Genomic DNA, 27,262 nt, shown 5'->3' on the forward strand with positions numbered 1-27,262 from the left:
TCCCCACTACATTGCACCCAACTGAAGCAAATACAGGACGAATACTCTCAGTATATGTGGGAAAAGTCACATCATAAGCATTCACAAAGGCCAAGGTTCTGGAGCAAGGGGAAAGAGCAGGCAGAATGTTAGCGCTCCTCACAAGCAGACCTGCCCCCTGGTAATTGCTAAGTTTAGGAAAAGTGCAACAGAGTTTACCTCAGACCCAGACAAGATAAAACAATTGATGGCAGGTTATTATGCTACTCTGTACAGCTCTAGACTAGTATATGGAGCCTCGGCTGTGGATGAGTTTTTAAAATGACCTAACGTTCCCAACTCTAGTGGAGGAATTTGGACCAACCCCTGACAGCTGCCAAAATTGTGGAGGCAATAGATGCGTTCCCAGTGGGTAAAGCACCCGTAGCAGACGGGTTACCCGTAAAAATGTATAAAAGTCATGCCGCTACTCTGGCACCCCAGAGTTTTTCCTCCAAAAAACCTTTCAATAGGCTCTGCAAAAGAAGATGCTCCTAGCGTCCATGTATGAAGCCACAATTATACTTCTCCCAAAACAAGGCAAAGACTTAACATGCCCAGTATCATACAGACCTATATCCATTCTCACTGCAGATGTTAAGGTGCTGGCCAAAGTCTTGGCCAGAAGGCTTACGCAGGTAATCACACAATTGGACACTGAGGATCAAACGGGGTTTATTCCAGGAAAAATGACAGCACATAATGTTAGGAGACTCATGCTCAATCTCACCATAGATCATGTCAGAGAGCAATTGCAGCCCTAGACGTGGAAAAAGCGTTTGACACTGTGGAGAGGGCATATTTATGTAAAGTAATGAAAGCCTTTGGTATAGGCCCATACTTCACTTCGCTAACTCAAATTCTATACGAAGCCCCAATAGCTTCCCTAAGAGTCAACTCCTAACAGACAAGCAGGTTTGAACTAACCAGGAGGCACACGTCAGGGATGCCCATTATCCAAACCAGTAAGCGGGAGGAAAAAGTACAAATGTATGCAGATGATACGCTGGTGTACTTGGGGGACACTCTGGGCTCACTTGAGGCACTATTGGACCTCAATAAAGAGTTTGGGGAAGTCTCATGTCTCCAAACAAACCCAGCTAAATCCTCCTTATTCCTGATTGATCCAGAGAGGAACTATAAATTTCCTACAGAAATCCCTTTACAGAAAGCCAATCAATTTACACATCTGGGTGTTAGGGTGGCCCTACCAGTTACAACATATTACACACTCAATATTGCCCCCCCCCCCTGTTACAATGGACCGAATTGTACAAATTCCAAGTCTGGAAGCAGCTTCCATTGGGCCTGTCTCTAGCTTTCCCATTGAAAGCTAGAGACAGATGGGAAACCAATATTGAACCACTATCGGATGACCAATGGAACCAAGTGCTTCTAACCCTCTTAATCTCTCCCATATATAAATACAGATTACTACAATTGTGTTTCATCCACATGGCTTATTATACAAGAACCCTCTTATACAAGCTTAAACCTGAGTGTTTAAGGTGCAACCCGGAAGAAGCGACGTTATTGCACACCTTCTGGTCATGTGACAAACTAAAATCATTCTGGATAGCAATACAAGAGAGCATCACTGAGATACTGGGATTTGAGATACCGCTTGACCCAAAATGGTACCTCATGGGAATGGAACCCCTAATCACCTGACCCATCCAGCAAAAAAAATAAATAAAAAAAATTAAAAAAAAATTTAGTACTTAAATTGCTGTTTCAAGCTTGCAGGCTTATAGCGCAACACTGGAAAGAAACAACTCCCCCCACCTAACCTGAATGGGAAAAGATAATCCAGGAAACAGGCTGTAGAACATTCAATAGCTAGAAAGAATGGTACAGTTAAGCAACACCTTTCTATTTGGCAGCTGTGGATTTTGGAAAATGTGCATGTAAGATTTTGATATGTTTAAGCTCATTATATGCTTTACTGTCTGGTTTGTAAACGGTTGTAGTGTGTCAATGTGTTACCACTGATGTACCTGCAATTGTTGTTCGAATAAACTTACCTGAACAAAAAAAAAAAAAAAACACATCAAAGCTTGTCTGAACACAGCTGTTTTATACAAATTCTGAAAAATCAATTCATAGGTTTTATTTTGCTGCTCTGCATACCCAAAACGTTATTAGGTAGCAAGAAAAAGCACCCCGAATGAGATTGCCAGGGGTCCACTGAACAGTTTGATGCCCATTGTGCATAGATTTATCAAAGTATCTGGCATTTAGAGACCCCAATATGAAGTTAGTGCATCCAAATTGTCCAAGACTTCAGCTACTGAAAAATCAACACATTTTGCATTTTCTGTGGGGTAAAAAACACAGAAATATAGGTTTACCCCCCAAAACCATATATTTCTGAAGTACACATTCTACCGAATCTAAAATGGTTACCCATGCCTTTTTTTTGCCAAACTACTGGGTCGCAAGGCTTTCCCAAAATGTTCCGTTTTGGAGAAATATCTGAAAATTGCCTCAAAGCTTCAACTTTACGGCATCTTATCGTCCATGTATCATTACCAACATAAAGCATCGTAAATATGAACATGGGGGTCTACTAAACAGTTTGATGCCCAATATGCATAGATTTACCCAACTAGGTGGCATACAGAGACCCCCCCCCCCCCCCCAAGTCCAAATAGTCCATATGAATTTTCACATGACACTCTGGCTACCACAATATAAGCACCTGGTATGTGTATTATGCACCTTAAGACCCCCAAACAGTATGGAAACCCTAGTAAACCATATATTTTCAGAAAGTACACATTCCGACGAATCTAAAACAGGTAATTACATCTTTCTACTGCAAACTACCAAATTGCAAAGCTATGCTAAACATAACGGTTTTTATGAAATTTCGAAAATCTTCACAAAGCTTGCATTTTACCCCACATTTCATAGCCTACCAGCATAAAACATCCCAAATATGAATGCCAGGGGTCTACAGAACAGCTTGATGCCTGATATGAAAAGATTTACCAAACTAGCTGGCATACAGATACCCCCAAATGAAAATAGTACATATGAATTTTCATGTAGGACACTCCAACTGCTACATGGTATGTGTATTATGCACCACAAGACCCCCTAACAGCATGGAGACCCTAGTAAACTATATATTTTCCGAAAGTACACATTCTGACGAATCTAAAGTCAGTGGCTGACTCAGGATATGATCCATAAAGCTTTAATAAAGATTTATGTAAACAAGGCTCCAGGGCCTGATGGCATACACCCCCAGGTTCTACGAGAGCTTAGTTCAGTATAAGATCAACCCCTATTTCTCTATTTGCTTTCATCTGGCATGGTACCTATAGATCGCAGAAAAGCAGATGTCATTCCAATATTTGAAAAGGGATTACAATAACAGCCTGGCAATTATAGGCCAGTAAGTTTGACAGCTGTGGTGGGCAAATTATTTGAAGGCTTGTTAAGGAATCACATTCAAACTTTTGTCCTAGTAAATTAAATTATGAGCAGCGATCAATATGGTTTTATGTAGGATAGGTCATGTCAGACAAATTTGATTGCTTTTTATGATGAGGCAAGTAAGATGCTGGACAGTGGACAAACGACTGCTTTATAAACTAAGGCCTGTTGGGCTTAAAGTTGTTTGCACATGGATAGGAAACTGGCTACAGGATCGGGTACAGAGGGTGGTTGTTAATGGAACATTCTCTACTTGGAGTAAGGTTCTTAGTGGGGTCCCTCAGGGCTCGGTAATGGGTCCACTTATTTAACTTGTTCATTTACGACTTAGGGAGGGTATTGTAAGTAATGTATCAGTGTTTGCAGATGACACAAAACTATCCAGCCCAATAAATTCCATCCAGGATGTGGCATCCTTGCAACACGATCTTGACAAACTGGCAATCTGGGCAGCTAAGTGGCAAATGAGATTCAATGTTGATAAATGTAAAGTCATGCACCAGGGATGTAAAAATATCCAAGTCACTTATACCCTTAATGGGACTGCACTAGGCAAATCCATTATGAAAAAGGACCTTGGAGTCCTTGTACATGATAAACTTGGCTGTAGCAAGCAATGCCAGTCAGCAGCATCAAAGGCAAATAGGGTCTTGAGCTGTATTAAAAGGGGCACTGATCCACGGCAGGAAGCAGTCATTCTTCCACTTTATAGAGCACTGCTAAGGCCCCATCTAGAATATGCCTTACAGTTTTGGTCTCCATCACTCAAACCGGACATTATTGTATTAGAGAGGGTACAAAGAAGGGCAACCAAGCTGGTAAAAGGTATGGGAAATCTTAGCTTAGGAAAGACAAGCCAAATTGGGGGATGTTCACACTGGAGAAGAGGCGCTTAAGGAGTGATATGATAACTATGTATAAATATATAAGGGATCATATAATAATCTCTCTAATGCTTTATTTACCAGTAGGTCTTTCCAGCTGACACGAGGTCACCCATTACGAAGAAAAGAGGTTCTGCCTAAATATTCAGAAGGGGTTTTTTTTTTGTTTTTTTTTTTACAGTTAGAGCTGTAAAGATGTGGAATTCTCTCCCTGAATCAGTTGTACTGGCTGATACATTAGCTTTAAGAAGGGGCTGGATGGCTTTTTAGCAAGTAAGGGAATACAAGGTTATGGAAGACGGCTCATAGAACAAGTTGATCAAGGGACTAGTCATTTTGGAGTCCAGAAGGAATTTTTCCCCCTCTGAGGAAAATTGGAGAGGCTTCAGATGGGGTTTTTTGCCTTCCTCCGGATCAACTGGCAGTTAAGCAGGTTAAAAAAAGTTAAAAGGTTGAACTTTATGGACGAGTGTCTTTTTCCAACCTAACTTACTATGTTACTATGTTTATTGGAGGCAAAACAATTCTATTGGGTTTATTTAATGTTTACATGATTTTCTAGTAAATTGAGATAAGAGGATCCAAATTATGGAAAGATCAGATAACTGGAAACCCCCCAGATCCTGAGTATTCTGCAAAACAGGTCCCATACCTGTACTAGGATAGCTGATGCATGTACAAATACACACATGTGCACGCCTACCACTGCCTTCAAATATCCCTGTTGAAGTGAAACAAGCACTTACCTAAAACTGACAACTGGTCCCACCTCAGAGAAGATATCCTTCAGCTGTTCTTCTGTGGCCTCATAAGGAATGTTTCCAACTGTAGTGTGACAAGAGGCAAAGGTAAGCATAGGGTACATCAGGGAGGAAACCATGTGCTGCTGAAACGCAAACTTTCATTATCCAAGTAAATTAGAAACTATTACACGGCCTGTCAACTGATGATAATATACATCTCCCATTATCCCTCGCCTGCTGAAGGAGTTGAGAGTACAGTGGTTGGATAAGCACCTCTATTGGATAAAAATCTTGTAGTGCTTCTATCAGGACCCCATACCATACCCTTTAAGGTAACAATATAGGAATACTCATCTTTGTAGAAGGGATGTCCAGGCAGCTCCACTTAGTGGCAGTAGCTTAATTAGATGTTACTGGGCCCCCAAAATATTCAGAGGTTGTCCTGATTTACAAATATATATTGAAATTGCACATTAATTAGGATATCCTGCAGCTGCAAGATCTCTTCCTCTGTTGTTATGCCCCGGCTTAATGGCCCTTATTTTGACAGTTAGTTTAAGGAATGGTGAATTCTAAGCAACTTTTCAATTGTTCTTCATTATTTGTGTTATAGTTTTTTATTTTTTCTTCTGACTCTTTGCAGCTTTCAAATGGGGGGGGGGGTCACGGACTATAAAAATCAAATGCTCTGTAAGGCTAAAAATGTATGGTTACTTTTTATTACTCATTTATATTCAGGCCTCTCCTATTCAATTAAATGTGTGGTTGCTAGGGTAATTTGAGCCCTAGCAACCAGATTTTGTAAACTGCAAATTAGAGAACCGTTCAATAAATGCTAAAGAACGCAAAACACACAAATAACAAAAAAAAAAAAATCTAAACTAGTTGAAAATGTCTCAGAATATCACTTTTCATTGAACTAAAAGTTAATTCAAAAGTGAAAAACCCCTTTAAAGGCAATGGAACTTTAACACAGTGACCCTTGCCTGTTGTTTAGGAAGCACAAAAACAATGATTACCTTGCTGGCCAAGAGTGAAAGACATTATATACCAGTGCAGACTATTATAGTAATCCTTCCTAAAATATTAGCAGCAAAATTATGCTAGTTCAGTTACTTGCCTGACGCCAGGTACTGTACCTGCAGCCAAACACAGTTTCACTCTGCCCACAGAAGACAGAGTTTTACTTTAGATAGTTACATTTTAATGGGCGCATCAGATGACTTGGTCATCTTAGTTGCCTATCTGAAAGCGATATATTAGTTGAAAATAATGTTTTTATTTTTTCCTAGAACATGTGTAATACAGCAAAGCAGCTTTAAAAAATATGGTCGAATTTTAAAAAAGTGCAACATTTGTTAGGGTTTTTTTTAGCCAATGGCAGGCAGCATTTACAGCTACTGCTGCTTGAAAGCTCAATGGTTTCTACAAGTTGCTAGCCCTGCACATGTAAGTACATCTCTCCATAAACTCCATTTTACAAATGTTGGTAACTTTCAGAGAGCACATTTTACAAGAGTGAAGAATTCTTTCTTCAGCAAAGACTAATGTCAGGGACAACATTCCCATGGTACAAATGAGCTATTGGGGCGCTGCTTTTTATGGAAAAACAAAAAACAAATAGGTCACACACACATTAAAGGAATAAAATAAAAACTGGGTAAATAGGCTGTGCAAAATAAAAAATGTTTCTAATATAGTTAGCCAAAAATGTCATCTATAAAGGCTGGAGTGATTGGATGTCTAACAGGGATAGCCAGAAGACTACGTCCTTCTTTGCAGCTCTCGCGATTTCCACTGATTGGTTACCAGGCAGTAACCAATCAGTGACACATGGGTCATAACTATAGCTTTTGAATGTGACCTGTATGCTAAGGATCATTTGCAAACTCACTGAACAGTTATGTCCCATGTGCCCCACCCCCCTTAAAATCATTGACTGACTCGGAGTGAGAGCTGAAAAGAAGGAATTTATGTTCGGTTGGTCATCCAGTCACACACACACACACACACACACATATACATATATATATATGCCATTTTTGGCTAACTAGATAAAAAAACATTTTTGTATTTTGCACAGCCTACCTATTTTCGCGTTTTTTATTTTTACACTGAACTGTTCCTTTAAATGGGATGGGTGACCTTTCTACAATAGGGCTCTGTTTTCATTGGGATCAATATGACATTTCTACTTTATTTATTTGACAGGAAGGCAATATGTCCCTTTCTACACATTTTACAGCTATCATTACATGAAGTGGGCATTACCTCTTCCTGCTGAGTGAAAATAAGGGCAAGTTGGGCAACCCCATGAAGTGCAACACCGAGCCAGAAGCAGTCTGCTATTCTGTAGGTTGGCAGGGATGTTACAATGTACAAGTGACAGAGAGAATCAATATGACCGAGCCTACACATGCTACTTAAGAGAAACGCGCATTATCTTCCCTCCCTGTAGCATGATGAGGTGGGAGAGCAGGGGCACACAGCATTCATTACCACTGTAACATGCAGACTTGCACTGCCGTCACACAATGTCTTGCCGGGTTGCATCTTACCGAACACAGACCGCAGGGACCGATCTACCGCTGGATCTCGCACACTCAAACCCGCCATCTCAGGACTCTCGTTCGGGTCCGTCAGAAAATCGATTCCCAGCTGAAACAAAGGCAACTTCCTGCTCTCAGACGCGGCTTTCTTTTCCACTTCCGCTACGGCTAGAAGTGTAGCTATATATGTCCATCAGCTCATTCCGCTTTTAATTGCTGACTTTTGAAACAAGCTGCCCAGGTTGTTCATCAGTTCATTTGCCTCCACCTGATACTTGTTCCCCTCTTCTGGTTTATGTGAGGGGAGGGTAAGAAGCGCCCATGGGGTTTAGAGCTTTCTTAGTGCGTAGGGATACGGGCGTATTAGTAATTCATTAGGCCCTGTGTTAGCATAAATGTCAGCATTTCAAATGGATTTTCAACTGGGCCGCTATGCTGACATAAACTTATTTATTGGGGAAATTCTTCTCTGTAATTTATCTGTAAAGGGGAAGTTACTTTTGTATGAAAGGGGTTGTTCACCTCTGAGGTTTGGTATGATGTAGAGGCCAGATTTGGTGAGGTTAAAATGTGTGGGGGCCGACCATTCAGCCTGACATTCTTTGAACCATTAACATTATTTAAACAAGGAATCGCGTAGCCGTAGCAATAATTTTTGGGCACATTAGTGAAATGATCTGCCACTTGGTCTATACTGCTGCATGTGTGCTGAAGCTGTTAGCAATAGACACGTACTGGTACGTAGTGACGTGCCGCTGAATGAGTTCACAATAGACACGTACTGGCACGTAGTAATTAGCCGCTCTTGCATACTTCTTTAGTTTACTGTACTGGCACGTCTGTACGTCTATTGCGCCTCCAAGTGGCAGATCATTTCACTAATTTGCCCAAATATGACTGCTACAGCTAGGCGATTCCTGGTAGCACTGTGCTGGCGGGCCGTATTATTAATTTCATGATGGAGGCTGAGGGCCGTTGTAAATTTGTAAAAGGGCTGCAATTGGCCCCCTGGCCTGACTTTGGACATGCCTGATGTAGAGTGATATTCTGAGACAATTTGCAATTTTTCATTGTTTAGGGGTTTTGAATTCTTTAGCATTTTATTCAGCAGCTCTCCAGTTTGCAATTTAAGCAATCTGGTCGCTAGAGTCCAATTTACCCTACCAACCATGCATTCGTTTGAGAAAAAGACTGGTATATGAATCAAGAGACCTGACTAGAAAGCTGAGTAATAAAACTTAGCAATAACAATACATTTAAAGCCTAAAAAGAGTATTTGTGTTTTTAGAAGGGGTCCCCGTTTTAAAACTAGAAAGAGTTAGAAGAAGGCAAACAATTCAGTAACTATAAAAAAAAGAAAAATGAAGCCCATTTGAACAGCTGCTTGGAATTGCCATCCTATAACCTACTAAAAAACTTAATGGAGAAGCACTTCTTTAACTTTTTTGTATGTTATATAGAATGTATGATTTTTAGGAACATTGGTTTTACTACATTGTTATGCCTTCTTTTGTGTATCTTTTCCTGAATCGAGTTACAGGTCACTGACCCCTGCAACCAAAAATCCAGTTATTTGTGCAGTTATGTTTGTATGGTTACTTTTCATTGTTTTTCTTTCTGTATAGGCCTTACCCTCTTCATTTTCTGGTTTTCAAACCATTTCCTGGTTGCTAGGCTGAGTGGGATCAGAGAGACCAGATAACTATTGAAATTCCAAACTGGTAAGCTACAGAATGAAAAGTTTAATAAAAAAAATTGCAAATTGTCCACTTTCGGAAGCCTACAAAAATTATGTTAAAGGGGTTGTTCACCTTTAAATTAACTTTTAGTATGATGTACAGAGTGCTATTCTGAGGCCATTTGCAATTGGGTTTAATTTTTTATTACCTGTGGTTTCTGAGTTATTTAGCTTTTGCTTCAGCAGCTCTCTGGTTCGCAATTTCAGCAATCTGGTTGCTATGGTCCAATTTTCCATAGCAACCATGCATTGATTTAAATATAATACTGGAATATGAATAGATGAGGACCTGAATAGAAAGTTGAGTAACATAAAGTAGCAATACAATACATTTGTTGTCTTATAGAGCATTCATTTTTTAGATGGGGTCAGCGACCCCCATTTGAAAGCTAGAAAGAGTCATAAGATGAAGGCAAAAGTGTTATTTATATTTATTACCCCCCCCCCTTGTCCCATGACCAAACACACCTGACAAGCCATAGTGCAGTGTGATGGTTTATCCTACATACCAATGTGTAAGTGTTTGATGACTCTGCTTAGTTCACTCTCATGGTAGCTATTGGCAACGTCATAGTTTTTTTTTTTTTTTTTCCCTCTGGTCCTTAGTGCCATCTGCTGGACATGGAGCAAGGTGACGACAGAACCTTTGGTGTCCCGGCCATTCTTACAGATTCCTGCTTCTCACAAAGATATAGGTACCTGCTGAAAAGTATATATATATATATATATATATATATATATATATATATATATATAAATATATATATATATATATATATGGGACTTGGTACCCTTATCACATTTAAGCTAAGCAATGGCAACCCTCATCCATAGCCGATATGGATTCATTCATATATCGACTAAAACACTGTAACGTATTGATTTTGTACTTACTACATTTGACCCAAATCATGTTGACTCAAGAATCAATCAGATCTGCCAAACAAGCAGATGTTCCAGTGTATTACCAACTTAAGAGAGCTAAGCCCAGCCACAAAGGTGGAAACGATTTACCAATAAAAATTCTGTATACCACAAACTTAATTACAGATACAAGATAATTCATCAGTGACCGTTCTGCTTCCCAGCACTATGTTAGTCATATTAAATGAATCAGAGACTAAATGGGTAGCACTCCAGGATAAAGTTAAAAATTGCCTTTATTCACCCACAGCAGGGCAGCATTGCAACGTTTTGAGCCTCGCATGGCTCTTTTTCAAGCTAGCATAACATTATACATATTCTCCTTTTTATACGCTATTAACATAGCACCCTCTAGTGGGGCTGCAACATAATAGCCAAACACAAAACATTGTTTCACTTATCTGACACTATGTCAATTGGTAGTCCCATTTCAGAAAAAGTAGCAAAATGTATCCTCAGATAGGCTGTAAAAAAGGAGAACATTAAAACCATATATAAATTATCTAAAAACAGGAGATAAATCATATTCCAGATTAAGCCCATTTGGTGTTAAGGTATCCAATTTTCTAATCCACCATGCCTCTTTGTAAAGTAATTGTTTAACCCTATTGCCTCCTCTTCTCATCTTCGGAACAGCATCCAAAATCTGGAATTTTAGTTGTAATACAGTATGTCCTAATTCCACAAAATGTCTAGCTACCGGCTGGTCCATTCTTTTACATTTTATGGCTGACTTATGTTCCCTAACCCTATCTCTGGCCATACGCGAGTACTGCGTCCGGTGAAAAAGGGCACGTTTGCCTGTTGCTCATGTAATTGTTGTAGCAATATACAAAAGGGAGAGGTTATTTACCACCCGAAAATGGTATCCCTATTCCTATCTCTGGCCATTACTCTTGTACTACCACATTTGTGGTTTGTGCCATAAAATGCCCGTGTGGCTTAGTTTATGTGGGGCAGACCTCACGTATAGCACTAGACTAGAGGGTGCTATGTTAATAGTGTATAAAAAGGAGAATATGTATAATGTTATGCTAGCTTGAAAAAGAGCCGTGCGAGGCTCGAAACATTGCAATGCTGCCCTGCTGTTGGTAAATAAAGGCAATTTTTAACTTTATCCTGGAGTGCTGCCCATTTCGTCTCTGATTCCTGTATTCCAGTGGGGAAGGACACTGCGGGAGGTGCACCCAAACAACTGAGAAAATTAACCTGGTGTGTGCCCCTCAAATCCTCTTAGTCATATCAAATGAATCATCACTACACGTATTATGTCGTTTTGATGTCACCAACTCCAATTGTAGAAACAAAGAATGTGGAGCCAAATTTATTCAGCTCAGCTGGAGTTATCATTGGAAGCTTATTTTGCAATTTAATAACAGCTGCTAGCCCTGGTGTTGCAGAACTATATCACCCAGAATGCCTTTTCCTTGATAATGTTAAAAATATGCTGCATTTGTGTTACAGCAACAATTGCATACAATGTGGTTTAGCAGTAAAGCAGTGTCTAGTGTCCATTTAAAGGAGAACTCAACCTCCTCCCTGCCATAAGCCCCCAAGCTTCAATGCATTGCCCCATCCTCTTTTCCTCCCTGCAATGTGCTTTAATGTAAAAAATAAATAAATAAACCTTTAAAAAATTTTCACCCTTAAAAGGAATAGTTCAGTGTGAAAATAAAAACTGTGTAAATAGCCTGTGCAAAATAAAAAAAGTTTCTACTATAGTTAGGCAAAAATGTAATACATAAAGCATGGATGTCTAACATAATAGCCAGAACACTACTTCCTGCTTTTCATCTCTAACTCTGAGCTAGTCAGCGACTTGAAGGGGGGCCACATGGTACATATCTGTTGTTTGCAATTGATCCTCCGCATTCAGCTCAGATTCAAAAGCAACAGATATGACCCATGTGCCCCCGCCTCAATTCTCTGGTTACTGCCTGGTAACCAGCCAGTGTAAACCAAGAGAGCTGAAAACAGAAAATAGTGTTCTGGCTATTATGTTAGACATTCAGTCACACCAGCCTTTATACATTAAATTTCTTCATTTAGTCTTCGGGTCTCAATGCAGTTGAAGCCGATTCCTGACTTGGCCCAACTACGCATGTGCTGACAGGCTTTGTGGTGGTGAAGAGACATGAAGACTACAAGCATAAAAGTGTGGGTTTTTTTTTTTTTTACATTAAAGCACATTGCAGGGTGGATGGGGCAATGCCTGGAAGCTTGAGGGGGGCTGAGTTCTCCTTTATGTCTTGAGCAGGCTTCTTTAGTCTGTTGATGTTTGCCTGAACATTCTCAGCCCTATAAACATACTAAGGCTCTGACTTGGTACACCTTGGTTCTTTCATGTTCAAAGCACAATTGTGTGCAATTCTAGCAACCAGAAATAGTGTCCACAAGCACACCCATACCTCTGAGATGTAATACTTTCTGGTGCATGATCCTCTGGGGAGATGGCACGCCCCTACGTGTGATTTGGGGAAAAAAATGTTCCTGGCACACCAAGGCAATTCAAGCAAGAGACTTGCACCTTGTGTTTATTAAAGGGGTTGTTCATCTTTGAGGTAACTGTTAATATGATGTAGAGAGTGATATTCTGAGACAATTTGCAATTGGTTTTCATTTTTTATTATTTAAGGTTTTTGAGTTATTTAGCTTTTTATTCCGCAGCTCTTCATTTTGCTATTTCAGCCATCTGGTTGCTAAGGTCGAAATTACTCTAGCAACCATGCACTGATTTAAATAAGAGACTGGAATATGAATAGGAGAAGACCTTACTAGAAAGTTAAGAACTAAAATTTGGCAATAACAATACATTTGTAACGTTACAGAGCATTTGCTTTTTAGATGGGTCAGCGACGCCCATTTGAAAGCTGGAAAGAGTCAAAAGAAAAAGGCAAATAATTATAAAACTATAAAAAAAAAAATAATATAAACCAATTGAAAAGTTGCTTAGAATTGGCCATTCTATTACATTCTAAAAGTTTCTAAACCACCCCTTTTAAGTAATTTACAAGATGAAACAATATTTTGGGGGCATGTCCCTTCACCAGGTGATCATTTTGACCATTTGACCTTTTTTGAAAGTTACATATGGGGGAGTACTTAATTATTTTTGCAAATTACAAGAATACCCACTTGACTAAGTTTTTTCTAATAAAATAGACATAATAACATAATAGCAGTTGTCTATTGCATTTACATTGCCTATTGTACTAGCATACATTCAGTAATAATGGTTTATAAATCCCCTTGGATGATAGGATTTGTTTGGACAGTGTGTGTTGAAAAGACGAGATGCTATGGTTTATTCTGGGAATGTTGATCTAGCAGAACTCTTTGCAGCAAGACTGTCACTTATGCCACCATAAATTGCAGATCACTTTTTACCTTCCCTTTTACTAAGGGAGCACCTAGATAAGATTGGCATTCTGGATGGGCGATACAGAGCGCAGAAACTACATGAGGGCACAGTGGCTCTTCCAGTGTTGGAAAACAAACTGAGTGCATCTGTTGTGGAAGATCTTATAGGAACTGTTGCTCCAGGGAGCTCCTGCAGAGAAACACTGATCATGGTGAGCACTTTTAATTTTTAGGTGTGTTTATCTATTCAAACCAAAGAAAAATCTTCATAGAGACTCGATGATCATTCACATTCTTTTAAGTTCAGCAAGGTTTTGGGTAAGGTCTGATTTTATATAGATATCCTGCCAATAAATCGTTTTGAAACACTCCCCTTATTTATTTCTTAGAACCCTGTTCTCTCTAAGCGTGCTCGGGTCATGTCTCCTGCTCAGATGTTAAGGACAAATGTCTATGAGCTGTTGGAACGTCTTGGCCTTACTTGGACAAGAGATCTAGAACGTGACCTCCCTCACTCATGGCAGAGGCATGGAGACCTGGTTGTTTTGAATGAGGATTGCTTCAGGGACCCAATATGGGAACAGTTAGGTTTGTCCGTTTAGCACTCATAAATAAGCTTGCAAATAGAAAAACCATCAGCTACCTTATACCTTCTTTTTTCATAATACCTCTTAGGCACTGAGTTGTGGGTGAGCGTGGCCTCTTCCTTGGGTGTGGAACGCATAGCTAAGCAAGGCAGAGTAATGGACGACGGGATGAGATCTCCCAATGTAACAATTTTGCTAGGTGAGAATGGATGGGTAGAGCATATGGACAATGGCATCAGGTAAGATAAATACCTTCACTCTGCTTTTAGGGTTACTGCATTCATTACATTTTGCCTTTAATAATGACCATTGTCACTTTTTACAGGTATACCTTTGACATCACAAAATGCATGTTCTCAGCAGGAAACATAACCGAGAAGCAAAGAGTGGCTTCACTATCCTGTCATGGAGAGGTGGTGGTTGACCTATATTCAGGTAAGGTACAAAATAGGGGTGTGGAAGCACTCTAAAGGCTAAGTTATAGTATATTTTAGTGTAATGGAAGTGCTATTTTTAATGCACATTCCCTGGTCCTCTGTCTCAAAAGTAAGTTTACAAAACAGGGGTTTTTAGTTACAAAGTTATGATCATAAAGTTGAAAAGCCTGAAATATTCAGGTAAGGTAAATATTTATTCTGGTCCAGAAAAATTGTAGTTTAGTGGGAGCACTTACCGGACACTGGGCTCATCGTGCTGCACACCCCGCCGCCATCCCATGCGGTCAATTCATTCCAGAAAAAAGCAAAAACAGTGGAGCACCGGGGAGTCCAGTAAAAGTATAAAAAATTGAAATTTTATTTAGTATACATATAAAAACAAGTTACAGCAGCAGTGAACCCTGGCTTCCCGCTTAACGCGTTTCGTGGCGTCCTCACGCTTCATCAGAAGCTGTCGGCAGCCAACCTTCAACTTCCTTAAAAGCACACATGTAGACACACCCACAATGATCATTAACCCCATATTATTTAAATATGTTAAAACACCTATTCACCCGAAAGTCTAAGGGAATAACTATACAGTGTATCATTATACAGACAACACACACACCCCCAAAGAGCAACAAAATAATCAATATGAACTGTAACTTAGTATGCAAAAATGTTATTAGTAAAATGTTAATGGCAATGTGTAAAAATGTATAAAAAATTTTACCAATTGCCTTACCACTTGCATACATATTATTCAAACGTCGAAAGAATTATGGCCCACAACAAATGTATTAACCCATTCCGTAAGGCCATACCTCAAAGGACATATATAAATCCCCAATAGCCAACTATATTTCACACATAAAAAGATAATCAAGGAGTCTATACCACATTTAGAAACATCCCCCTATATCTTCAGTAAAAACATAATTCCCATTCCCTGTTCATGCCACCATATGCTTCAGTGGTTTTCAACTGATGAATCCAGAACGCCTCCCTAACCAACAGCCTCCTATCTAAATCACCCCCCCTCACATCACAATGAGGCTCATCTATGATCTGAAATTGAATATCAATAACTCCTCCATTTTTATCTAAAATGTGCTTAGCTACAGCGGATTTATAGTCATTCCTACCCACCGCCGAAATATGTTCAAGAATACATGTTCCTGCCTTTCTCAATGTTTTTCCTACATACTGGGACCCACATGTACATGTTATCAGGTAAACTACTCCCTTAGATATGCACGATATTTCTTTATCGTGAAAACTCTCCCTGTATTGGTAGCTATAAATTCTTTCGAAACTTTAAGAAATTGGCATGATTTACATCTCGTTCTACCACACCTGTAGTTCCCTTTATATCTAAGCCAGGTGTAAGATTTTCTCTGGTCCCTGGAGCTGTATAAACTACGGGAGATCCACTACGCCACACTCCTATATTTCCTATACACAAACGATGGGATGGTTCGAGCGGCTCCACATTTTTGATTATACTAATCCATATAGAACTAGAATGGTTCATTTCTTACGCATTATACTATTAATGAAAGTATAATGCTGACAATAACCAGCTGCTGGTAAATATCGTTTGCCTATATTTTCTCTGACTTTCCTGGCATCCGTAACAAGTGGCTAAATCCCATGTAAATCCAATTAAATGGAAATGTGGATCATTCTCATATATATATATATAATCTATTTAACCTAATCTTAATAGGTAGTGAAGGCTCAGGAATAAAAAGCTAAGAAATACATTTTGTATAATCAAATACTATAATTCCGTTTTATGTATTCCCTGTTCTGTATGATTAAAGGCAAATTAAGGCCGCATCTAGATATTTTCATAAATAAGATATCTGGCATTCTTGAGTATGATATTTCCATATTTCTCTTGCCTAATTGGGGACATAGGCACCATGGGGATGAAGATCCTGCTGCTTGGAGAGCAGAGTTAACTGTGACTCCTCCTCCTGCTCTGGGCTTCATCCCCTGCCTCCTCCTACATGTGTACAGTTACTTTTGGTGTCGTCAGAGAAGAAGACATGGAAAATAGGGGGCAGGAGCAATTGATCAGGACCATGGTTAGGATCAAGCCACAATAGGGTACATTGATCAACAGGCTCATGCGCCCCTCCAACTGAAAGATTAGGAATAATGAAAACATTGGGAAAATATATATATATGTGTGTATGTATATATGTGTGTGTGTGTATATATATATATATATATATATATATATATATATATATATATATATATATATATATGTATATATATATATATATATATATATATATATAAGAAGCTAGCACTCGCAGGTCTTGAGGAGAAGAGGTTTTATTGAAGCAAAAAAATAACTAACGTTTCGGCTAGCTCCCTAACCTTTCTCAAAGTGAATAAAACAAACAACCATTTTAAAACACCAGTGGCGGGAAAAGGGTATTAGTGACGTCATACATTGTCATGAACCTGGGAGGGCTATGTACAAGCATGACCATAGAATTCAAGGGCTATACAAAATAAGCAATATGCAAACGAAAAATAAAATAAGCGTGGTGTTAAGTACATTAACAAAAAAAATCTGTCCAGAAGGCTGTAGTATGATACAATGTTGCCACGTCATGTGGCTAAGTCAATTATGTAAAAGTGTATTCAGTCTCTACAAAGAACTTCCCGGTTAAGGTTTCAGTACGGAAAAAACATACAAGTTGTGCACTGTGTCTATAATAAAATGAACAGAATCTAGTGTGTGTGTGGCCGCTAGGAAGGCTAAAATGCAGTCAAGTGCAGAGCAATTTGTAGTGTACGGTAATGACGCTTGTAGGTCGCTAAGGAGAATGATCTGTACTTACAATGTAATAGTTGAGCTTGTGATTGTGCGTGAGGCTGAGAAGCGCCACTGTCTTGCTATCCGTGTCCGTCACGGGAGGCGTAACAGCAAAGGAGGCTTGGGGCCGGCCAGTAGAGGGCACTTGAGGTTAATTGCGTGCTGAGGGCGAGATGCTATGAGGACGGAGCATGGCAACCTAGGCAGGATATTAAGTCATCGTGGCCTAGCAAACTTTGTTAGAGAAAGTCAGGCCAGTAGAGGGCGTCTGGGATTAATTGCATATTGCAGGCGGGTTACTAAGTGGACGTGGCATGGCTACCTATGTAGAGTGTAGAAACGGTTAGGTCATGTGGCTGTATGTAGACCCCGAGTAAAAAAGATTTGGAGGAGGCCGGTATTGACAGGAAGAGAGGCAAAGATTGGAAGAAAGCGGGTATAGGAAAGGAGGAGGTCAGAAAGGAGGAAGTCGGACCGTGTCTGGTACTGTCTCAGAGTGAATTATTGAGGGTAAATACTGATGGAGACATCGAACAAGACTAAGTGTATAGGATCCTAAAGCCTGAGCCAGGTGTAGGGCTAATAAATGCACCGGATACTGGACTAGGCATGGAATAAGTATGGCACCTGCAGGTGGTGAAGAGTGTCCTGGCACTAGATCCGTCCAACAAGGTGCGGAGTGGTAGTTAAGAGTCTACATTTGTGCAAAAACATGTTGTTAGGGTCAGCATTCCATAGGTTATAGTAAGGGTAACCGCACTGGATACTGTGCTAGGCCTACCACCTACGTGTGGTAGGGGTATCTTGGCACTAGGTCCGTCCAACAATATGTGGTGTAGCGATATGGGATTGTATATTTATACTCCATAATAAGTCAGGAGCAGTGAGGAAGAAATTCAAAATTTCATTAGTGAAGCCCTTTAAGTGCACAATGGATCAGTTTGTTTTCAGACTGCCTACAGAGGTAGCTGTTAGGACCCCGTCCGGCAGGTATATTGGAAAATGCGATATACAGGGTGTAATATAGAAGATTATAGCAGTCCCAGAATCCGGTCAAAAGAAGGACACCGTAGACTCACAGAGAGAAAGAAAAGTCAGAAGTAGGAGAGCAAGAAAAGGGGTTCTATATTCGTAGCAGCACGGTACCTTGGTAATCCCTACGTGTAGATCTATGTACATGGGAGGTATTCGATGATGACATGTATAATCATATAACATCTGTCGGTATATACATATCAGAAAAAGGGAGCATAGGAGATGAGTTCATTTAAGCCACGAGGGCTAATCGTGTCCAATCTGTGTATCCATTTCAGTTCCGCTTGGAGTAATAGGCTTTCATGGTCGCCTCCACGGATTGGTGCAGGAACAAAGTCTATTATCATGCTCCTCATGGAAGATAGGGTGTGCCTTTTCTCAACGAAGTGCTGGGTGACCGGTGTATCACCACTTCCTTTGATGAGTGCGGACCGTATAGCAGACCTGTGGTTGGCAGACCTGTGGTTGGTGATCGTTTTGTCCACATAGACCAAACCGCATGGACACTTAATGATACTGATTATGAATTTAGAGGTACAAGTAACTCTATGTTTAATGGTAATAGGTTGTCCAGAATGTGGATGTGAGAAGGTCGAACCAGAGAGGAGTTGTCTGCAGGTGGTACAGCGGTAGCATCCAGATCTTGTGCTGTGGAGCCAGGTAGATGGGGTCGGTGATAGCAATGCGATGGGTCAGTAATGACCAGTTTATCTCTAAGGTTCCGTCCTCGTTTGTAAGCTATTCTAGGTGGTAGTTTGAAGCATGGAGGTAGTGTCTTGTTTTTCTGTACAATAGACCAATGGTTCTGTAAAAGATTTGGTGCTAGGCGAGTACGTTTATCATCATTGTTTGATATATTGTCCATGTGTGTGGCTGGTGGCTCGCTGGTAGAAGTTTGTGTTGCGGATAGACATGTTGTCAAAAACGGTCTATGAGATCGTTTAATTGCTGGTGGAGTAGGTATGGCTCTGTGATATTCCTCACTGTACGGATCATTTGGGAGTAAGGTATACTTTTAAGTAAATGCGGTGGATGGCAGGATGTGTGATGTAGTAGTGTATTCCTATCTGTTTCTTTTCGGAAGATTGCGGTGGTGAGTTGTGTGTCTTTCTTCATCAGTAGAATGTCCAAAAATGGAAGTTTGACAGTGTCGGTGTTGGCAGTGAACTTGATGGTCGTGGGGAGGGTATTAAGTTCCTCTACCATCCGTGAGAATGCTCGGTGCCCGTCCACAGTATTAGCAGGTCATGGATGTAGCGCCACAGTTTTAGTATGTGCACTCCATATCGGGGCAAGATGTATTTTTGTTCAAATTGAGACATGTACAGGTTAGCGAAGGATGGGGCAACGTTAGAGCCCATACTGGTCCCACTCGTTTGAATATAGTAACAAAGTTCGAATTGAAAATAATTTAGCTTAAGGCAGAGTTCCAGTATCTTGATCAAGAATTCAGTTTTCGGGCATGTGGGGTCCGGATTAAGTAGGAGTGCCTGTCTGACCACCTCAATGCCTTCATCTGTGGGTATCACTGTATAAAGGGAGGTGACGTCCATCGTGGTCAGTAGTGTGTGGACAGGAATTGGTTGGCACTCTCTAAGTTTAGGTCACCTGTGTCTTTAAGGTAGGTGGAATTACTTTGAACTGTATAATATGGGACACACTGGGTGAGTATTTGTAAGGAAGGAATGGGTTGCTTCAGAGATGCAACCTAGTGAGAGTGCTGTTTGTAGGTTCCATCTCAACCAGGACATGGTTGTACCATCACTTTGCCTGGAGCCCAAGAGCCTCGTGGAAAGCAGACTAAACAAAATTGATGAGGTTTGAGCAATCAAGGCTACAAAAGGGATATGGAAAGAAAGTGGAGGCGCTCTTTGTTTTCCCAAGCGATCCTAGGATAGGTACTAAGGCATCCAAGTGGAGCTCTTGTTTTCCCAAGCGATCCTAGGATATGTACTAAGGCATCCATCCATCGGGAGGAAGGTGTTACAGACCGTTATTAATTGAGCACCTAAAAGGGGTTACAGTGTCCCGCCCTCGGGTTTCTTTCAGACATCCCCATGGTGCCTGTGTCCCCCAATTAGGCAAGAGAGAGATTTTTGTACTTTCTCTTGACCTACATTGGGGGACACAGGCCTACCCTTTCTGATCATACACTGAAGTTAAGACAACCTAGGGTTGCACAATTTTGTTACTCCCAGGTTGCAGTCCTTTTTTTTTCTGTTTTTAACAGTTCTGAGGGGGTTGAGAGACTCCTTCTCGGTTTTGGGATGCTATTGTTACACTTCTTTGGTTGAAGCTGAACACATGTAGGAGGAGGCAGGGGATGAAGCCCAGAGCAGGCAGAGCACTTTTTTGGACAAAAAATGCTTGTGACTTGTTGACCGTTTTCCTCCATAGGAATGACTGATGCCACAGGGTGGCTGAAATATGCTGTTGGAGAAATGCTATGTGATCATATGCCTATGGGTACTAGGGTTCTGTAGTAACAGGCATATATTTTTTTTTGTCTCAGGAATTGGCTACTTTACTCTGCCATACTTGGTTCATGCAGGTGCCTCCTTTGTTCATGCCTGTGAGTGGAACCCCCATGCTGTCAGTGCTCTCAAGAAAAATGTGCTTATTAACAGGGTTTCTGACAAATGCCAGATCCACGAGGGAGATAACAGACAGGTAACGTATCCAAATATGTTTGTGTGTTTTATACTTAGTAATGCAAAAGGGTGGTGTTAATGAAATAGTTCATCTTATGAACAAAATCAATCTCAAAACTTGGAAAGTACCAAGAAAAGCAAAATATGTATGTAACTAATGCATGGCTGAGTGAATAAACTTTGTAGTTCGTATTAAGTCAGTTTGGACCTGTATCACAAGGGCTATAGACCACTACTATAAAAATCATTAACCCTTTAAGTGCCAGCCAAATTTGACATTTTGGTTACACAAAATGCCAGACGTTTTTGAAACATTTTGTGCTCTCTTACTTTAGGGGCATTTTCTGAGGGAAACCTTTAGTTCACCTAGGAAAACTATACATTGCTTTTTTTTTTTTCGGGAGAAACTGAGCTTTTCGAAATCTGCCTTAGTTTTTTTTATGTATTTCCACCTCTGCAAAAAGATTTATAGTGCTAAATACCGGGGGAAAAAAGGAAAATTCAAATTTTTCATATTATATGAATTTATACCAGAAAAATATTTAATTTTATGCATAAAAATCCAACTGATTTGGAAAGCCTCAGGCCTTTCGAATGTGCCAATACCAAATTTGTATAGTTTTAGGGAGATTTAGGACTTCTGTACAGCAAAAACTCCCGGCAGTATATCACGAATTTTGAAAGCACTAAGGCAGAAAACTGCATACTTTAGATTCCAAGGCCAAAAAATACTGAAACAGTAGGTTTATCCCAGAAAATATATTTTTGAAAAAGTACATATTCTGCTGATTCCAAAATGGGTAACTGTCTCTCTACTCCTAACTACCAAACATCAAGGCTTGTCTGAACATAGCGGTTTTTATAAAAATGTATCAAAATTCTGAAAAATCACTTCAGATTTTATTTTGCTGCTCCGCATATCCCACGCTGTATTAGGTACCAAGAAAAAGCACCCTGAATATGATTGCCAGGGGTCAACTGAACAGTTTGATGTCCATTGTGCATAGGTTTACCAAAGTATCTGGCATTTAGAGACCCCAATATTAAGTTAGTGCATCCAAAGTGTGCAGGACTTTACTTCAGCTATTGAAAACTCAACCCATTTACTCTGTTTTTTTGTGAGGTAAAAACTCAAAAATATATGTTTACCACCCCAAAACCATATATTTTTCGAAATTACACATTCTACTGAATCGAAAATAAGTACCCATGCCTTTCTGCTCCAAACTACTGAGTCGCAAGACTTTCCCAAAATTTTCAGTTTTGGTGAAATACCTGAAAATTGCCTCAAAGCTTCAACTTTACAGCATCAAATCGCCCATTTATCATTACGTACCAAGAAAAAGCACCCTAAATATGATTGCCAGGGGTCCTCCAAACAGTTTGGTGCCCATTGTGCAGTTTACCAAAGTATCTTGACATTTAGAGGCCCCAAAATGAAGTAAGTGCATACAAATAGTCCTGTGGGTAACTTCAGCTAATGAAAAATCAACACATTGACTGCATTTTTTGTGGGGTAAAAACACAAAAATATATGTTTACCCCCCAAAACCATATATTTTTGTAAAGTGCACATTCTACCGAATCTTAAATGGGTGCTCCAAACGACTGAGTCGCAAAGCTTTCCCAAATTGGTGATTTTGGTGAAATACCTGAAAATTGCCTCAAAGCTTTAACTTACCAGCATCATATCGTCCACGTATCATTACAAGCATAAAGCATCCTGAGCATGAAAGCCAGGGGTCTACTAAACAGTTTGATGCCCAATATGCATAGATTTTGCAAACTATGTGTCATACTGAGACCCCCAAATTCAAATATGAATTTGAATATGAATTCTCATGTATGACACTCTGGCTACTACAATATAAGCAGTATGTGTATTATGTGCCATGAGACCCCCTAACAGTATGGAGACCATAGAAAACCATATTTTTTCCAAAAGTATACATTCCTATGAATCTAAAATGGGTAAATCAATATAGTTTGTATGTGCTTCCTATAATAAATATTATCCCATCATCAGGTGCTTAAACCCCTAGACGGTTTTTAACTTCTAATGTCTCGTAGATATCCCAAAGGACGTAGTGTCAGAAACAGGCAGGCTGCTACCAATCCTCCTTGCGCACCAGATCCTCACTGTATTTCACCATAAGGGAAACAAAAGGGAGACCAATGTGCGCTGCGCTCCTGTAAAAAACTAACACCGGGTCCCTGCTTGGTGTACAGGATCCTCGGTGTGGTCGGGTGATACTATTTTACCCGGCTCCGATGTTATTAGCAGTCTTACTTCCCTGGACTATTGTTCGCTTGTAATGGAGCTCTGTTCCTGTAACGCTGTCAGCTTCCTCGTGTTTGGCGCTTCAATCTGGGAAATCAGTCAAGCAACAAAGGGAAAGCTCAAATGATAGGATTTTAAATTTATTACAAATAAAGTATACACTTACATTTGGGGGCCAATTCACCAAGCGACTACGACTTTGAATCAAAGGATTCGAACTAAAAATCGTTCGACTATTCGACCATTCGATAGTCGAAGTACTGTCTCTTTAAGAAAAAACTTCGACCCCCTAGTTCGCCACCTAAAAGCTACCGAACCCAATGTTTGGCTACGTTTTTTTGGTCGAAGGATAATCCTTCGATCGTTGGATTAAAATCCTTAGAATCGTTCGATCGAAGGATTATTCCTTCGATCGTTCGATCAAACTTTTTGAGCAAAATCCTTCAACTTCGATATTAGAAGTCGGAGGATTTTCATTCCCCAGTCAAATATCGAGGGTTAATTAACCCTCGATATTCAACCCTTGATGCATCGGCCCCTACAACTCAGGATATTTGGCCTAACACTTTTCGTGACTCAATCATTTCATCAGAGGCAAGATGGGTGATCGGGCCTCCGGAGCCATTCATTCCCCTCTCCTGCTCGTTGTCTGGGGGATAGGGAACGAGTAGGAACTGAGCGAGTGGCTTTATAAGCCGCTCCTCTGTAGAATCTACATTCTGTAGATTTCAAAATACTTTTACGTTCTGTGGCATTTTTAAGCAAGTTTTTTTTTTTTATTAATTGTTTTGTTGATATAAAAAAAACAAAGTAAACAGTTGTTGCCATGACAAACCATAGTATGGCAATACACAGTGCATTATAACTACCACAATTGTTGCAGATTCGTACAAGGGAAAGTAACGAACCCTAAATCCAGTCATCTGGTTCAGATACGCTCAATTTTGGTTTGGGTGCCCCTGACTGCTGAGGTGAGCTTAATGAGTGATGTGGCTTTAACTAGTTGCTGCCAGTAGGGAGTATTTGGTAGGGTTGCACCTGTCCTTTCTAGCATATAATAGCAGGCATCTGTACCGGTTTTGGGTATAGTTGGAAACGACACCATCCACGATACCTAGAAGACAAATTTTGGGGGACATATGCAGAAAGTCTAGATCGTTCACCAGAATATCCAGAAGCAAACGTTTTTTTAATAATAAACACTTACATAACATAATTACACTTATAGTATCCTAGTTAATCCTAATTTGCGTGCCAGACTGACTGTCCTTAAGATTAGTACATAAGGAACTATCTATTATGGCATTCTACATGTCCACTATAAGCGTGCAATGTACATAGGGTGCGCTGCCTTTATCAGCAACATCACTTCAGTGGATGTGGAACAAGCACTGTCATAAGATGAAACCAGATTGTTCCACCATCACCAGTAATTACCCCACACCAGAGCTATTGGCCAGTCTCCTATATTCTACATTAAACTGATCGCTTTAGCTTCCAGTCATGACGGTGTTTTGCACAACATTTCATTTAATGTCACATAATCATTGTGATCTAACTCACGTTTGGTTGATCAATGCATAAAAATAGCAATATGTTATGCATAGAGTGTATTCATTACAGCTGCTGTGATTTATCAGTTGCTGCAAACTCCACTTATAGTGATGGGGTAATGTCCGTTCTTGTAAGATGTTATGGCAACCAAGATACATTAAAAAAAAACACTCGTAGACAGTTGTGGTTATTACAACATTTTATGGTTAAAACTGCAATGGTTGAAAAATTGCTATGATTTGATCAGCATACTATATATGATCATTGCAATATATTTTTTCTCTTCCCAGCTGACATTGTGTGATGTGGCTGACAGAGTGAACCTGGGTCTCATTCCCACCTCTGAGCCTGGTTATCCAGTTGCATGCAGAGTTCTGAAGAAGGACACAGGTGGAGTGCTGCACATACACCACAATGTGGACTGCTACTGCAAAAGTCAAGGAGAAATTGATATAGCTGATTCTCAGACATGGCGGAAAAAAGCTTGGAGGAAATGGGCCGAGTCAGTAGAACAAAATATCTGTGCAATGTTAGAGCAAATTGAAGGGAAAAAATGGCAAACTGGCATCTTGCGACTGGAAAAGGTCAAGTCTTATGCACCACACGTGGATCATGTTGTATTGGACCTGGACTGTCGCCCACTACAAAACATTTGAAGACCATTTCTTTTTTTTTGTCTTTTTTTTTTTTTAGTTAATAAATCATGTATGTTAAATATGTTGGTGGCTTAAGTAGGTAAGGACACTGAAATGTGTAATTGTAGCAACTTTGCAATGAAGTCGTTGAGGTCTTTAATCAGTCAAAAGGACACAAACAGGGTTGCTAACTTTCGCAAGCATCGCTGCACAGGTGTTTTGGGTTGGCAAAACATGTTACATTCTCCCTTAAAGGGCTCCAATCATAACTAAAATCACTTACTAAGTAAATACACTTTCAAGATTTTTAAAACCGTTACAATTGTTCACACCTGTATTGTTCACACCTGAGACCCAGACTGAGACTGCCCACATTGTTCACTTTATACAAAATGCTAATGGGGCACCAGCACTGTCACTGTATTGTAGTACATATTAGAGTGGTCCTGATAGGTTTCCCTGTCTCTTGCTCTGTTCTGCCTTCCATATGCTCCCTGTGTGTGCCCTGCTCTGCCTGTCTGTGTCCTGCTTTGCCTGCATGTGCCAGGTGCCCTACTCTGTGCCTTGCTCTGCCTGTGGAACATACGCCTGGTCTTTGTTCTGGGGGTTTGTTTATTTGAAAATAAATTGTTGGGGGTCCCTAAGGTGTGTATCATGTACGGGGTTTACTGTGTTATCCAAGGGGAAGAGGAGGCATATGGATTTAAGGGTATGTCTTAATATGACAACTTTTTTCACATATATATTTTTTGGTGTGCTACCACAATTAATTTGGACATGATCTTGTGGTAACATGGGTGTGGTTTAAAAACAGGGAGTGGTCAACACTGGCTTCCATTATCGGCCCTACGCTTTGTAGGCTGTAAAAATTTCGGATTGCACTGGGTAAATACCATTACTCTATAATCACATGTAACACCAGCCTTAAGTCCATTTTTTAAATGGTGTACTGCTTCCAACATACATACACGGGGGGGAAGCAGATAATGTTGGAAACATACAGTATACACGCCTGGGATTCATTGTTAAAGAGGTTAGATGACTATCACTATGATTAGAATATAAACATATTATAATACTATATATTGCATATATTGGTCTTTTTCATTAACTTTACCTACTTCTGCCTTGTATAACCAGTTTTGTTACAGCAAAATGCCATCATTGCAGAGAGGTCCAGTAAAGGATGGGCTATATCTGAAACAGATGCTGTATATGCGGTATACTAAGCGGTTTCTTATCTTATATGCTGCAACTGGGGAAAGGGAGGGCTTTCTTTATATAGAGGGATACTCTGTGGACTGCAGAAAGTAGAATGTGACTTTAATTTTTAACTTTCTCTTGCCTAAATTGGGGGACACAGGCACCAGGAGGATGAAGATCCTGTTGCATGGTGAAAGGAGACTAAAAGGTTAAAGTGGCTCCTCCTTCTCTTGCTCTGGGCTTCATCCCTGTCTACCTCCTCAATCCTCCGTTTTCTTTTAGTGTCCTCATAAGGAGGAAAGACACTTTGTTGCTGGGAGCAATGGTACAGATTTCAGTATCATGCCACTACTGGGGTCAGTGTTTCTCTTCCATAGCCCCTCCAGCCAAGGACTTCT

At 40.1% G+C, this 27,262-nt stretch overlaps 2 protein-coding genes across 8 annotated transcripts in view; one reads left to right on the forward strand and one right to left on the reverse strand.

Moving 5' to 3' along the window:
* cstf2.L (cleavage stimulation factor, 3' pre-RNA, subunit 2) overlaps positions 1-7,781 on the reverse strand; it is a 32,274-nt gene extending 24,493 nt beyond the window's left edge. The window contains exons 1-2 of one of the 2 annotated variants that reach the window (XM_018228628.2): positions 7,648-7,781; positions 5,093-5,171 (exon numbers count right to left, since the gene is read on the reverse strand). In XM_018228628.2, coding sequence (XP_018084117.1) covers positions 5,093-5,171; positions 7,648-7,705 — 137 coding nt within the window. In that variant the 5' untranslated portion in view covers positions 7,706-7,781. The remainder of the gene's footprint in view (positions 1-5,092; positions 5,172-7,647) is intronic. The other variant, NM_001086710.1, reaches the window with a different exon arrangement.
* On the forward strand, positions 7,747-26,995 carry trmt12.L (tRNA methyltransferase 12 homolog L homeolog). 6 transcript variants are annotated; one of them, XM_018229659.2, is made up of 9 exons: positions 7,747-7,879; positions 9,264-9,359; positions 9,983-10,071; positions 13,704-13,872; positions 14,050-14,248; positions 14,336-14,486; positions 14,573-14,682; positions 21,053-21,210; positions 25,317-26,995. In XM_018229659.2, exons 3-9 carry the CDS (start codon positions 9,998-10,000, stop codon positions 25,680-25,682), a joined length of 1,227 nt encoding a protein of 408 aa, XP_018085148.1. In that variant the 5' UTR covers positions 7,747-7,879; positions 9,264-9,359; positions 9,983-9,997; the 3' UTR covers positions 25,683-26,995. The 6 variants fall into 6 exon arrangements, with proteins under 6 accessions (XP_018085148.1, XP_018085150.1, XP_018085149.1 ...); XM_018229660.2 differs by having other exon boundaries at positions 7,818-7,946; XM_041572544.1 differs by lacking the exon at positions 7,747-7,879 and adding an exon at positions 7,961-7,980.
* Positions 26,996-27,262: the final 267 nt, after the last annotated feature.

This window comes from Xenopus laevis, chromosome 8L (assembly GCF_017654675.1).
Source record: "Xenopus laevis strain J_2021 chromosome 8L, Xenopus_laevis_v10.1, whole genome shotgun sequence".
NCBI classification, from domain to species: domain Eukaryota; kingdom Metazoa; phylum Chordata; class Amphibia; order Anura; family Pipidae; genus Xenopus; species Xenopus laevis.

Excerpts from the sequence above, each read along its gene's own strand:
- trmt12.L (XM_018229659.2), top strand. The coding sequence starts at position 9,998 with ATGGAGCAAGGTGACGACAGAACCTTTGGTGTCCCGGCCATTCTTACA. Across the intron at positions 13,873-14,049 it reads GCAGAGAAACACTGATCATG|AACCCTGTTCTCTCTAAGCG; the intron begins GTGAGCACTTTT and ends TTTATTTCTTAG. Across the intron at positions 14,249-14,335 it reads CCCAATATGGGAACAGTTAG|GCACTGAGTTGTGGGTGAGC; the intron begins GTTTGTCCGTTT and ends AATACCTCTTAG.